At 35.1% G+C, this 15,771-nt stretch overlaps 1 protein-coding gene across 1 annotated transcript; it reads left to right on the top strand.

Moving 5' to 3' along the window:
* Positions 1–5,856: 5,856 nt before the first annotated feature.
* On the top strand, positions 5,857–14,760 carry LOC121739224 (lipid droplet-regulating VLDL assembly factor AUP1-like). The gene is made up of 8 exons (XM_042131577.1): positions 5,857–6,037; positions 6,123–6,292; positions 7,787–7,899; positions 8,913–8,986; positions 11,083–11,216; positions 11,851–12,041; positions 13,229–13,364; positions 14,419–14,760. The coding sequence occupies exons 1-8, from the start codon at positions 6,000–6,002 to the stop codon at positions 14,679–14,681; spliced, it is 1,119 nt and encodes a 372-aa protein (XP_041987511.1). The 5' UTR covers positions 5,857–5,999; the 3' UTR covers positions 14,682–14,760.
* The last annotated feature ends 1,011 nt before the right edge of the window (positions 14,761–15,771 follow it).

The raw sequence follows: 15,771 nt of genomic DNA, 5'->3' as shown, positions 1-15,771 counted from the left end.
GTTATTAACAGACAGGAATGCCAACATGATGGCAAAGGAACTATTTGATTAAACGCACTTTTAGTGACGAAAACTGCATACATGCGTCATGCGAACAAAGTCGCGGGTAAAAGATAGTACTTATATTATTATTATCAGGGCGAGCGCAGCGAGCCCTAATATATCCCACAACCTGTACATTTTGTGGTACACTTTACGGAAAAACTATCACGCCTATTGATTTGTGCTTTAACATAGTAATTCTTATTTACATAATATGTGTTATCATCAGTCAGTCAAGGCGTAACGACGCGAGCCCTCACAAAGCTCGGCTTTTAGCTAGTAAATGCGGAAGTGACTTTGTTTGTTTGTTACGCCTTCACGCATAAAGTACTAACCGGATCGTCATAAAACGTCATAAAACGTCACGTCGCCGATAACTCGTGATAAAGTGTAGTTATTAAGTGTATATAATTTATATGTATGTTAGTCATTAAGGTATATATTGTAAATAAAACTTTCATACCTACACGTTGTCTGGGGTATGGAGAAGGACATAGGGTACCTTTCATCCCGGGAAAAGGAACGGTCCCCGAGGGATAGACGTTAACGCAGGATAAGCCGCGGGTGGAAGTTAGAATTATATAAAATTAGGAAATTATTAAAAGTATTTTGTGATAACATATTATTATCTCCTCTAATTTAAGGTAGCACAGTAAAGATAATGAGGCAACACTAATTTGCATTAGTGCCAACATGACGGCAAAGGAACTATTTGATGAAACGCACTATAACCATGAAAAAAAAATTTTTCGTGAAAAGTTCGTTTTTCCAGATGATCGTCAAGTCGAAAGTCTAGTATAGTGCGTCAAGAATATCTAGGAGGCGAAACTTTTTTTTTAAGCAATAGCAACACTCTTTTGACATTTGTCCCTTTGTTGTATCAATACTCTATGACATACAATTTACAAAACAAAGATTTTCAATTTGCTTAAATTTAGTTTTATAATGTGAAAACTACATGTTACTGTGATTAATATTAATAATTAAAATGATAGACGTGTCATAGTGCTGAAAATTTGAAGATTTTCATTGAAGAAAAATAGTAATACGCGAAAATATCACTGAAATTCTCGCGTCCACATTTCCGATTCTGATCGCACAATCGCCATAGTAGCAGGTAATTAAGCGTTTGTTTTATCAATTTTATTTGTTTATTTTATTGTATAATGCAAATCTAAGTAGCCTGAGTAAGTATTATGTGGTATAATAAAACAACAATTTTACTTAAACCTTATGTTTACGTAAACAATGAACTGTCAAAGAAATCTATCATATAACGCGCCTAACAATGATTGATACTTTGACTGAGGTGCTTTGCGTTTTTAGACGTAGCTATATATAATTCTCGTGTCACAGTGTATGTGCTTAACTCCTTTAACACTTTGATGCAGCGTTATATAATATTATAATTATTACGTTGTATGTTTACAGGTAGCAGAAAAAGCGTTTAACGAAATAACCGAAATGACTGGGAGAATTTATGCTATCATTTTGAAACACTGAAAATAAATACAAGGAGTGGGAATTAACCCTTTATTAGGATATCCTAAATTCAATATTGAAGAGCTGATTATTGAAGATGAAAGTGCCTCTTCACTGTGACACCACTACTGTAACTACATGGACCTAGAAAGTGGCGATGATTCTGTTTCCGGCTGCATTGTAGAATATTATTTGGATGATCATATTTTATTAAAATAACAAAATCCTGTTTTTCACTTATTTATTTTTTGTATTTTCTTAAATAAGCAGTTCCATAATAAAAAAGGAGTGAGCTTCTCTCAGCTCTCACTGGTCATCAAAGTAGCTTTGCAGCTCTCAGGGAGAGGGTACTTAAATAACAGGTGTTATAAATTCATAATAATATGTAGCACTCTGCACTAGTGACTAGATGTCCCGGTGAACTTCGTGTCACTTATAAACCTTCCCTGGACTCCCAGGAATATTTAAAGTCTAAAATTAGCCACATCAGTTCAACAGTTTAATCGAGTTTTTTTTTATGAAATAAGGGGACAAACGAGGAAACGGGTCACCTGATGGAAAGCAACTTCCGTCGCCCATGGATACTCGCAGCATCAGAAGAGCTGCAAGTGCGTTGCCAGCCTTTTAAGAGGGAATAGGGTAATAGAGGAGGGTAGGGAAGGGAATAGGGTAGGAGTTAGGGGATTGGGCCTCCGGTAAACTCACTCACTCGGCGAAACACAGCGCTAGTGCTGTTTCACGCTGGTTTTCTGTGAGAACGTGGTATTTATCGAGCCGGCCCATTCGTGCCGAAGCATGGCTCTCCCACGTATATATGTTATAGTTATAGTATATAGTTATTGCATTTTTTATATAGTCCGTCAAGAAAGTGAAGAAATTAAAAAGTGGCAACATCGTAGTGTCATTTCTTTTTAGGGTTCCGTACCCAAAGGGTATAAACGGAACCCTATTACTCAGACTTCGATTTCTGTCCGTCTGTCTCCAGGCTGTAACTCAAGAATGGTAAGAGCTAGAAAGTTGAAATTTTCACAGACTATGTATTTCTGTTGCCGCTATAACAACAAATACTAAAAACAAAATAAATTAAATATTTGAGGAGGGCTCCGATACAACAAACATAATTTTTCAAACATTTTTTGCTCAGTAACAATGATGACAACAAGTAGACACTTGAAATTTTCACAAAGGCCATAATTATAATATGTGTTATTTAATAATTATTAATAATACTTAAATAAAATAAAAATTTAAGGGGCGCTCCCATACAAAAACACAATTTTGGCTGATTTTTGCTCTATAACGGTACGGAATCCTTCGTGCGCAAGTCCGACTCGCACTTGACCGATTATTTCATAGATTGATTAGAAAGGAATGACACTATGATGTTGCCACTTTTTAATTTCTTCACTTTCTTGACAGAGACAGACTATGACATATACAAAGATTATAATAGGTAGGCATAGCTGGGCATTAACTCGTTAATCCGTTAATCGTTAATTAACGGAGTTAACATTTTGATTAACGTATTAACTTTTAAGTTAACTTTTAAAAATATTAACGGAATCGTGAACTTCCGTTAATATGCATATCAAATCAAATCAAATCAAATCAAAATTGTTTTATTTCTGAATAAATTTAAAATAAATGTTTTCAGAAACTCCTACATGATGCCTACCACCGGTTCGGGAACTAACCCGGCGAGAAGAACCGGCGTAAGAAACTCGCACGGGGCCCACTTTTTTACCAAAAAAAGTGAGAAAAAAATTAATCTTTTAAAATAAAGTTTACAATTTTGTAACTAAATATTATATACAATATCCACATACATAATTGTAAGTCCTATAATAATGAAGAAGTAGCCTTGCAAGAAGCCATCCTACTCCCAAGGTGTGCCATCGTTTATGAAATCATTGACCTTATAATAGGCTTTGGCACACAAACGTTCTTTAACTACTTTTTTAAATTTATTAATGGAAAGATTTTGAACGTTTTCTGGGATTTTGTTGTAAAGGCGTATACATTGACCTTTAAAAGATTTACTGACTTTACTAAGTCTGATCACCGGCATATCTAGCTTGTGCTTATTTCTAGTATTCCTAGAGTGAATGTCACTTTTAACTTTAAATTTACTTATATTTTTTCTAACATATATTACATTATCCAAAATGTATTGAGAAGCAACAGTTAGAATACCAATTTCTTTAAATTTATCTCTCAGAGATTCTAAAGCAGACATTTTATAAATAGAACGTATGGCTCGCTTCTGCAGCACAAATATTGTATTAATGTCGGCAGCGTTTCCCCATAAAAGGATTCCATATGACATCCTACTATGAAAATAACTAAAATATACTAATCGTGCCGTATCTTCGTCAGAAATTTCCCTAATTTTTCTGACTGCATATGCTGCAGAACTGAGCCTACCTGCAAGATTAACAATGTGAGGACCCCACTGTAATTTACTATCAAGTGTAATACCTAAGAATACAGTGTTGTCTACCAAATTCATCTTCTCATCATTTAATACTACATTGGTTTGGACTTGCCTAACATTGGGCAAAGTAAACTTTATGCATTTTGTTTTAAGTTAATCGTTAATCCAATGCCTATTTATCGCAGGGCACCGCGGCGCCGCGGCACGGCAGTAGCGAGTGAAACAAAAACAATACTAGATACATTTTCAGGTGCGTGTGAGTGAGAAGAGATTTGTTTCGTTTTATCATTTCATTACTCAGCACCGGTGCTTATAGAGAGAGTAATTTGTTTATTGTTATTATAAATCATTTGCATGTTGATAAAGAAGAGTACAGTATAGTTTAGTTATGTAGAATTAATATTCTACATAACTAAACTATACTAAAATGTTAGGGACTAATAATATACTAGTTATAAAATGTTAGGGACAAAACAAAATACTTCTATAATTATTATAATTAATAATTATAGAAGTATTTTGTTTTGTCAAATACTTTAAAACAAAATACTTATATAATTATTATAATTAATAATTATAGAAGTATTTTGTTTTGTCCCTAACATTTTAACTTTCAAAACCTTAAACCAACAGGTTTTGTATGTACACTAACGCAATGATATAAGTTACAACAAGGCCATATTACATATTAACGGATTAACGATTAACTTTAACTTGCGTTAATTCGTCCAAAATGTAACGCTTTAACGTTTAACGAAGCAAACATTTTTTTTAACGGATTAACGATTAACGAAGTTAACTATTTGATTAACGGTGCCCAGCTATGTAGGTAGGTACTTTACATAGATTAGATTGTTTCTTGTAATGTCGTAAATTAAACACACAATATAACTACATCATAATTATTTCAAATTTTTTTAACTACATAATATATATAAATCATAATATTTACAACGTGTTTTTAAACTGTATTTAATATAAAGTATCAAAATCTTTTAAAGTGACTGGATACAGTGTGGCCATAAGAGGCCACACCGGAAACAAGTGGCGACTCTATTAATGTCGTGACTTTTTTGACGGGCAAGTCAGTTGTTTTAGTAAAGTGGTGTCTACCACTGTACTAAAACTTTCGATGGAGTTATGGAGGGAACACAAAATGGCACGTTTCTTGATGTTGTATCACTTGCCTATTAAAAACCGAAATAAACTTGACGACCTCTGTGGCTCAGTGGTGAGCGCGTTGGTAGCTCAAGCCGGGGGTCGCGGGTTCGAGTCCCGCCGACGGAACAAAAAGTTTTCAAAGTTCCTGGGTCATGGATGTGTATTAAATATGTGTATCATATAATAAAAATCTTAAATATATGTATAGTATAAAAGTATTAAATATATTTCCGTTGTCTGGTACCTGTAACACAAGTCCTTCAGGTACTTACCACAGGGCCAGACTGACGTGGTGTGAAGCGTCCATAGATATTATTATTATTATAGATATTATAAACTTGATAAAAATTGTGTTATTTCGGTTTTTAATGTGTAACGTTGGTAGAATATTAACCATTAAATATTCGATGTCGTGCACAAGTGTGGGCAAGTGATACAACTTCAAGAAACGTGCCATTTTGTGTTCCCTCCAAAACTCCATCGAAAGTTGTAGTAAAGGGTTTACGACTTTACTAAAACAACTGACTTGACTCGTTGACTTTACTGACTTTTTTTAGACTTTTACTATACTTTCGACTTGACAATCATCGGGAAAAACGATTTTAAAATTTGTAAACTTTTCACAAAAAAAAAATTTTCCCGCCATATTTTACTTGACACTGGCCATGGTTAAAAATCCGAGCGCCACATTATGAATAAAAAAAATATTAAAAAAAACTAACTGTCAATGGCGACACCAAAAGACACGACATTCGAGTTGTGAATAATGTTTTATTTTTTATAATATTTTCGATTTAGCGCTGCAAAATTGTGACTTACAAATTATTTCTATTACTGCGACTAATTCTATAGCAAAATCCACTAAGTACTACACACCAAAATGGCTTTAACAGCGGCAAATTTAATCAACGAAAACAGGTGAGTTACCAAGGGGAAAGTTGATTTGCAAAATCTTGCGATACCAACAAATTATGCGATATAACAATGTCGGAATAATTTCTAGGTTTCACAGTGAAGATAGCACATTCAATTTCTTTCTTTATTTGCCGTTTGGCTTGGTGCTGATGGGACTGAGGATAATTTTGGCATTGTTTCTCTGGATTGCTTCAATTGTATTGCCTAATAAATCTGCAGTCAAGCAACTGTTGTCGACGCTCGCTTGTTGGACATTCGGTAAGTTTATTTTATAAAGCTCTAACCAATTCACAAATAAACTAGAATACATTACATTTTCAACTTAAAGTATTATTTAAAATTTACCAAACCTTTAAGTGCTAAAAAGGTTTAATAAACATAATATTGTAGTTACCAAAACAAACTGTTAAATTATGAATTGAAAAACAAAAATCATAACAATAAACAAAACCTCATCATTACAATATGATTACAGTGTTAAGGCTGCCAATTGGCACATTTTTAAAGGGATATTATTAAATGCACATCAGAATAATTTTTCAGCACACTACCTTAACTCCGCTAATAAACTGAATGCATACCAGAAAAACTAATGCTGATCAAAAAAAACAATTGATTATCTGAACATGTCCTCCAAAAAACTTAAACATCATACAAAACGAGATGACCTTAATAACCGAATTCACACCAAAAATATGGTTCATACATCGGATATATTATTTGTAAAACTAAAATTTAAATTGTTTATCAAAAATACTAACTTGTTCTATAAATTGGACAATCTTACAACGGAATTTATGATGAGATATGGTGAAAGATTTTATCATTCCAAAACTATATAATTAAAGGTTTCTTGATAAAAATTGAGAAAAATTATCAAAATTTACTACTGTATTGTAATTGTATGGGTTAATAAATTTATTAATGATTCTTAAATAATTAATAGCAATGTTCGCCCAATACGACTTGATTGGGTTAGGTTAGATGGCCGCCTTAGCCATCGTGGTTATTTTTTGTGAACCACCCAGAAGTAGGAGCCCCGCGTAGCGGGGCTCCGTCGACTCACTCCGACTCGCTCTTTGCCGATTGTTTATTATTATTGTTTTTAAACTGAGTTACCATTCACTGTGCCAAAGTTTAGTCCATATTAAGTTAGCACTTGATGATTTTTATGTGTTCATAATTATTATATGAACATAACAGATTAAATTGGGTTTTATTTAGAATAAATGATGTTCCTGAAAGTAATTTAGGTGATGGTTTTCTTTTAAAAAGTTGTAGTATGTCTGTTGAAGTAAGGAATTATTAGATATACTATTTTAATAATAGTTATTCGTTCAGTAAAACAGTTATGCAAATAACTTTAAATAGTATCCTGAATTCGCATTATTTAGGGTGCATAATTAGTGTGCAAGTCAGTATTTTTGGTGAAACTTTCAAATATTTTGATCGAGAAAAGGGAATATACAGATATTGATTTAAATACATGCCATTTTTAAATTTGTAAATTTTATTGTAATTGTATTGTCATTGTTTTATGTATCTTTTGTTGTGTTCTTCATTTTGTATGTTACTTTATGTGCAAATAAAGAATTAATAAATAAATAAATATAATTACTACATAATTTTAGCAATATTTTAAACAGGTTTTATAAATATTTTTGACTAAGTATAAATATTGAATATTCCATTAAAACATTATTTTTCTTATTAGAATATACATGCTTAATGCAATCATGCTCTTTCTTGCAGGAGTATATGTGAAGGTCATTGGAAAGAGAGATCCTCGGAGCAGCATCATCATTGCCAACTATGTGTCCTGTCTGGACTCCCTTGCTGCGGCTCAATCGATCCACACAATAAGTGTATGTAGTGCTTTTCTACACAGCTATTTTTATCAAAACAGATATTACATTAGGGTTGTTACATTCCCAAAAAATACCGCACAACCCCAAATGGGAAGCGGGGGGGGGTGTTTGTATGGTATTGGTAGGTCGTAAAATACAGTTTTTTATATTACTATTGCAGTCATAAAATTGTGGTCGCCATATATAGTATATGGTGACCACAATTTTATGACCGTAACTTACTTAATGAAATATAGGTTGGAGCTCCTAAAAAAATTAAAATCACCTAAAACTAGGTGCCAGTTACACCGACTTTCCTCAAAATACCGGCAGTTGTTCTGTCCGGTATCACTATTTATTTTTTACTGGACAGGCCTCGAAAATACCGGACTGTGCCGTGTACACTTAAATACCGGACATCAGCCAACCCTAATTACAGTGTTGTAAAACACTCTTGATTCTATATTTATAGAATCTAGAGTGTGTATTACAAACTAGATGAAAATTCGTTTATAGCGTGGGAACCATATATTTTTCTAGAATAAAAAGTATCCTATGTCTTTTCTCGGGACTCAAAGTATCTCCATACCAAATTTCAGGAAAATCTGTTCAGCGGTTTGGACCTGAAGAGGTAACTAGTGCCAAGGGAGCCAAGGGAGAAGCATATGTAGGCTAATTAGAGAAATTAATTCATAAACGTGTCTTTGGATAATATTTTGATCTGGTTATGTTGTGTCCAGCTAGAACACTACAGATCATGAGAAACGTTGACCTGACCTAAGAAGAAATTTCTCTGATAGTACAGGTACTATCAGAAATTCAGGAATTTACAGAGTAATAATAATATTATGAATTACTTGCTACAAATTATGTTTATTTACCAGCACCACCCAAGCTATGTTGAGTATGTTGGTCCTCTAGCTTACCATTTAGTAGTAAAAGGAGTTTATTGATTAAAATAGCTAGTGTATAAAATGTTGTTAAGCCAAATAGTATTTTAAGTAATTGACGTCGTAATGTTTTATTTACAGTTGCGGAAATGGAAGCTGCCACCATTTTTTGCTTCAACTTTGGGAATAAAGAGTGCTGCTCAATTTGTGAAAAAGTAAATTTTTGCAAAACACTTATATCAAGATTTATTTTTTAATGAATTCAGTGAGACAATATTTATTTCATCAGTTTCCAAAAAAGAGAACATTTTCATGATATATTATGTCTAGAAGAGAAGAGAGTTCTAGTCATAGTTGACAATGACATTGCTACTTCAGGGACTCAAACTCAAACTTTTTTATTCAGAATAAATTTTTGCAAATATTCTCTGAACGTCTACATGATGCCTACCACCGGTTCGGGAACTAGCCCGGCGAGAGGAACCGGCGTAAGAAACTAAATTCGTTCTTAAATACATAGATTGACTCCACATCACACATGCAAACATGTGACAGCATGCTTTATGTATTCCCAGTGTTGCCAACTTTTTTTTTTACTAACCCACCAAATTCAGCAGCGTAAACCACCAGAAACCGCTAAAACCTAAATAGCCTCTCAAACCATCAGAATTCCACTAAATAACGTAAAGACAACAACAACCTATCTGAATATAATTTGAAAATAATACAACAATAACGTCATTATTATTATGAAATAATTATTTTTGTTACTACAAATAGGAAAACTTTAGTTACCTATGTACTATCAGAGAAGTTGATTCCTATGCAAATCGGGGACCTAAGTAGTTTGGTTGCGTTACGTCAAACCCAGCTGACAGATCACAATTAACATTGAATTGACATATTCGACCAAATAACGTTGGTCTGTCAATTACATAGGAATCAACTTCCTCGATGGTACCTATGTTTATGTAGGTACTTAACTAAAGAGTAAAGATGAACGTTTTTAGAGGAATCATTGTCATTTACTTGTTCAGTTTGTGAATAATAAATTTCTTTAGTTCTAATTTTTGTAATACGGTATTTGGTAATACGGTAATATTGTTATTATAGCATTTGCCTTCGCGTGCTAACCTTACACGAAAGAAAGGCGATTAAACTTCATCCGGTTTCTCTGCTAAGTCTTGACAACATTCATCATGCTAAATAATCGCTCTATATTGCAGCGTTAGAATGCGGCAAAACGAATAAAGATAATAATAATATAATTAAGTTTCCAGTGTGCGTCTTGAAGGGTTAGAAACATAATAAAAAAAAACTAGTGGTTTAAGGTCGAAGCTACCACTAACTTAAAAAATCGAATCCACTAAGAAATCCACTAGCCACTAAAACCAAATTTTTTCCGCCGAAAGGTACGTCTAAACCACCAGATCTAGTGGAAATTCCACTAAGTTGGCAACACTGTGTATTCCTGACACAATGCAAATTGCCAAAGAAGGAAATTACATCTAAGGACGCTATCACATTTTTTTCACAAATATCAGTGATTTTCAGGTACCATTTTAAAGAATAATAGTCACACGGCGAGGATATTTTGATTTCAAATGAAAGATAATATATATTCATCTCCACGTCTACGCCATAAAAAAATTGATAACCGAATACAATATTTTCACATACTTAAATACGTTTTAACCGTCACAATAATCGCAAAAGATTAAAAAAAATGGGGTCTGATCCTAATCAGACCCCATTTATTTTCCTTAGTTCAATGTATTTAGCTATAATGGTACCTAACCATTATAGCTAAATACATTGAACTAAGGAAAATAAATATACAAAAAATTGTTGCTCATTTAGTCCCCTGTACGAAGTGCTAAATATTTTATATAAGAATAAATAACATTACCATTTATAAGAAACGCTCTCAAATTTCTTCATAGATTTTCGCCCTATCAAGAACGCGGCGAGTGTCGTAACCGCGACTGTACAAGGCGCGCTTATATGAATGTTATTTTAATGCCCGTAACGTCGATATTCGTACTGACAGACATCGACCTGCTAATTTTTATGTGATAGCGTGCTTAATATATAAAATTCTTGTGTCGCAGTGTTTGTGCGCGTTTGTCCTCTAAAACAGCTCAATCCGTTGAGCTGTTTTGAATGACAAACGCGCAAATGAAGTTTTGTATGTTCATTTAAGGCTTGAGAATAAGTTTTTATCTACTTTTTATATTGACACTAGAAATAATTTATATGGCAAAACAATGTTTGCCGGGTCAGATAGTCTTAAAATATTTCCTTTTTCCAGAGAACATTTCACCGAGCACCCCAGTAAGCAGGTGCTGCTGCAGCCAGAAGGCGGTCCCACTAACGGCAAGGGCCTACTACAGTTCACCGACTGGTGCTTCCCCATTGGCAATAAAGTGCAGCCAGTTGCTATCTGTAAGTGCATAAATTTTGCCACTGGCCATATCTGCAGGGTACTGTACAATGTACTATCAGAGAAGTTGATTCCTAGGCAGATGGTGGATCTAAGCAATTTGGTCGCGTTAAGTCAAACCCATCCGACAAATCACAACTTACATTGAATTGACATAATATTAAGCCGACCAAAATGACGTACGTCCGGTCCGGTAGGATAATTGTACTTTTCCAGGATGAAATGTAGCATATGTGTTACAGAACCTTTACTACAACCACAAAAAATGTAATAAAAATCTATTTTTTTGTAGTTTTTGCGTCATGGGGGGGTTACCAAAACTGGTATTCATCATCGTCACAAATTCAACTTAAATATTTATGGTTTATCGTGAATGTATAACAAATTATCTTGAAAGTGACTAAAAATTAAGGTTTTCTTGAATATAGGTCACTGCTTATATAATATTCTATTCTTGAAACAAATTATGGAACTACAACAGATAGATCAAATTTAAAATTTTATTAAGTGTATTTAATTTCTGCTTACGGAAAAGTTTAAATTCATAGTTCATCATATTTTTGAAAATTGTAACCTCAAGCATGTTATAACCTCAAGAATATTTAAATATATTATTAAAATACCATTTTTTTCCAGCCGTCGAGCGTCCCTTCACAAACGTGACGGTTCACCGCAAGGACGACTCGTTCCCCTGGCGGGATGCTCTCTGGTATCTGATATCGCCGTACACCGTGTACACTCTGCGCGTGCTCCCCACCCTCGAGCGACAGGAGTCGGAGCAGGCCTTCACCGAGAGGACTAGACGGGCTATTGCGGATGCACTCAGGGTAAGATGACTAACGGTCTAACGTAGCCATTCCTAATCCGCGGCTCGCTGGGACTTTATCAGTGGCCCGTGTGATGTTAAACCATTGGTTACGCCCAACGGAAAATAATGTAAAGTCGTAGTGAAAGTCGTGACTCGTGAAGCTTTTTCCACTTTCAAATCGTTATTTTTGAAGAATGATATTTTTTAACCCTAAAAAATTTCTGTTGCGGCCCGCGACGTTAAGACCGAAACATGTTGAGGACCACTGATCTAATGCCCTGTTTCTAGAGTTTTTTTAAACTGTTTATCTTTTGTGCGAGTTTCTTACGCCGGTTCTACTCGCCGGGTTAGTTCCCGGACCTGTGGCTGGCACTTATAACAATGCTGTTTAAAACATAAACTCTTGTTTAAAACCTCAGAATGCTAATGGTCCTCATGCAACTATAAGTAATCTACGGTTTTCATGCAATAAACAAAACTAACAGGCAACATGTAGTACTATCAGAGACGTTGATTCCTAGGTAGATGGGAGACCTACAGTTTGGTCGCGTTACCCGGCCGACATATCACAATTGTAAAGAATAGCTTAGTTTTATTCCCGTCTTTTATTTACACTTAGATTTAAGATTTCATATTAGTAATTCCTATTGGAAAATGTATTATCTTGTGCCTCATTTTTTATAATATTGCTGTCCCTTTCGCACAGAAACGTAGTGTGTTTCATACAATTGTTATTGCTGTCCCTTTCTTACGTAGTTGTAGTACGTCTCATACAATTGTATTGCTGTCTCTTTTTTACATAGTTTTATTTACACATTTTATTGTTAATTTATCTTATAAGAATGTTTGTTTACCATTGTATTAGCTTATAAGAATCCCATTTGATGTCATATTATGTGTAGTATTTTATATTTCAATAAACTAAGCCCTGCTCCACCAACACTCCGCTCCAAGCAGTACCAAGTTTTCCTCCTGTTTCCTTCTCGTCTCCTCAACCTGCACCTCCTTCTCCAGGAATCTTCCATCCGGCATCCTTCACCTACAAGATACAGTCCACTGCTCGACAACCTGGCGACCACGGCCCCGCCGAGTTTGTCGTGTCGCCAACAACAATTAACATTAAATTGACACGATCCGACCAAATGACGTTGGTCTGTCAACTGCCTAGGAAGCAATTTCCTAGATAAAATATAATACAATTTCCAGGTGGAGCTAACATCAATATCATGGGAGGACCTGCGTCGTCCGCGCCGCACGCGCGCCGCGCCGCTCGCCCGCGACGCACAGTACGTCAAAGAGGTGCTCCCGCTTGTACCCATGGCGGATATATTGAGGGATTTGGGTGAGTGTTACAGTATTATTTTTAAGGCGACACTGCACTAAGTGTCTAAACACTTAACACACTATGCCGAAAATACGCGGCCAAAGTTCAGCATAATTACGCCTGCGATGCGCTACGTATACGCTATAACGCGACGTAATTTCGGCATGGTGAGTCATCATTAATTTAAAATACATTGCAGGTGTAATCATGCCGAACTTCGGTCGCGTATTTTCGGCCTAGTGTGTTTAGACAGTTAAGGTTGGATGCGGATGACATGACACAACCGCAGACGACGTGTCGTCGCGACTTCACGTTCCTTGCTACGGGTTTTTTTTACAAGAAAACAAAAAAATCAAAAAGTAATAAATTATATTCCATCTACAAAAACAAATGTTTCCTATAATTATTGTAAATGAATAAAAATGAAAAGATGCTAAATGCTAACTTATTAATGGGTTAGCATGGTAGCATAAATGGGTGGGTTCGAATCCCGCCGACGGAACAAAAAGTTTTCAATGTTCCCGGGTCTGGATGTGTATTAAATATGTGTATGATATAATAAAAATCTTAAATATATGTATAGTATAAAAGTATTAAATATATTTCCGTTGTCTGGTACCTGTAACACAAGTCCTTTAGGTACTTAGCACGGGGCCAGACTGACGTGGTGTGAAGCGTCTATAGATATTATTATTATTATTAATAAAAAATATAAATATTAACTGTGAAATAGGAGTATAAAATTATTGTTACGAAAACATTTGAAAAATGTCATATGCATGAAACGGAACATATGTCAATAGAGATTGACTCTGTTGAATCGAAATCAAATCGATAAAAAAGGGCGCCCATCTTAAAATCGCCGGCACCACTGAAATGTCAGTACGAAATCGATAATTTCGATTGCAATTCCTTTACGAAGTGATTCGATATGTTTAAACTATCGATTAATTTTTAAGTCAATTATAATGTGTCACGCATATCATCGTAAAACGCACAAACTATATAACATCTTATTTTTTTATTTCCAATCCTATAATCCTATAAACTAAACTTTTCCGTACACTTGCAGCGGTGACTCGCAGTGTGGACGTCACGATCACAAACTTCCTCGAAGGGCAGACGCCCTACACCCCAGAGGCGACGGAGCCCCAACCGGGGCCCTCGTCGGCGCCTTCGCCCCCGCGCTACGTGACTCCGGCGCCCCAGGGCGTCTTCCCCAAATCCGCCCGCGACAGGCAACTGAGCTTCCAAGAGAGAAAGGCCCAAATGATTGCAGAAGCGAGACAGAAGTATATCGAGAAGCACGGCCTCAACTTAGCGCTGAATTGCTGAAGCGGACACGATCAGGCCAGGACCGTGTTGTATCTGTTAGTGCATTGACTAGTGTAGTGGTGGAAACTGGCCTGGTGAGGCCAATAGTGCATATGTGATTATAGAAGTGTCGATTGTAAATAGTTTCACTGTCGATTGGCTGACATTATAGTTACCTATGTCACATTACTCTGACGTGTTTTGTGGTCACTTGTCAGAAATCAGAATAGAATAACATATTGTCCCCGCGTTCCATTTGATGTTAAAAACGATCAAAACGCTCAAAATAAGAGGCGTTTTAAGCGTTTTGATCGTTTTTAACATCAAATGGAATGTGAGGTGTGTGTCAATAAAATATGTCATTAAAATAATAAAATAGGACAATTCAAACCATAAAGTTAATATACCTAGCGGAATAGAGCAACAATCTCGAGCTGTCAAACGAAACCCAAATTTGGTTTACATCAGTGTACGTATACACTTACACAAGCATGATTGAACATGATTTCTATGAGATTAAATTGTCAACGTGCGGCACGTGCCGACTGGACGTCAAAAAAGAGTGCTGTGTATGTATTACACGTCTCTTTTTACCACGCAGTGTTACTGATAGTGGCATCTCTCTTGCTCAGGCCTTTGTTTCTCTATTCCGCTAGGTATATTAACTTTATGATTCAAACATGATGCAACACATCTATGTTTTATGTCATATCATACAATAGTAAATGTATGTTAAATATTGAAGCAACATAATGGAGCAATGTGATTTTCCTCTTTTCTTAATGTCAACTGTCTCTTTCACGCACTCTTGATGTTTACTCACACCAACATGAAAAATATTAAAATGCTATAGAGTTAGTTACCTACTAGGCAACGAAACAAACTCATAGGATGTGTCATGTAAATGGGATATGACAAAATTATAGATTTGTTATTTAGCTAAAAAAAGAGATTTAAAGCCATAGAGGCTGTTTTAGAGAAATAAATTTTTTAACAAAAAGAGTACTGCTTTTATTTTTCGTTTTGGCTAAACAAACCGGATTGATTAAATTAGACCGGATTTTTTTTAATTACGTGAACAAAAAGGATGGAATAAAAAAAAAACATTGTC

This window comes from Aricia agestis, chromosome Z, assembly GCF_905147365.1.
Source record: "Aricia agestis chromosome Z, ilAriAges1.1, whole genome shotgun sequence".
Taxonomy (NCBI): Eukaryota; Metazoa; Arthropoda; class Insecta; order Lepidoptera; family Lycaenidae; genus Aricia; species Aricia agestis.
This window is presented reverse-complemented; position numbering and strand designations above follow the sequence as displayed.

Coding starts and splice junctions, on each gene's coding strand:
- LOC121739224 (XM_042131577.1), top strand. CDS start 6,000: ATGGCTTTAACAGCGGCAAATTTAATCAACGAAAACAG. Junction 6,038..6,122: donor AATTTAATCAACGAAAACAG/GTGAGTTACCAA, acceptor AATAATTTCTAG/GTTTCACAGTGAAGATAGCA. Junction 12,042..13,228: donor CTATTGCGGATGCACTCAGG/GTAAGATGACTA, acceptor TACAATTTCCAG/GTGGAGCTAACATCAATATC.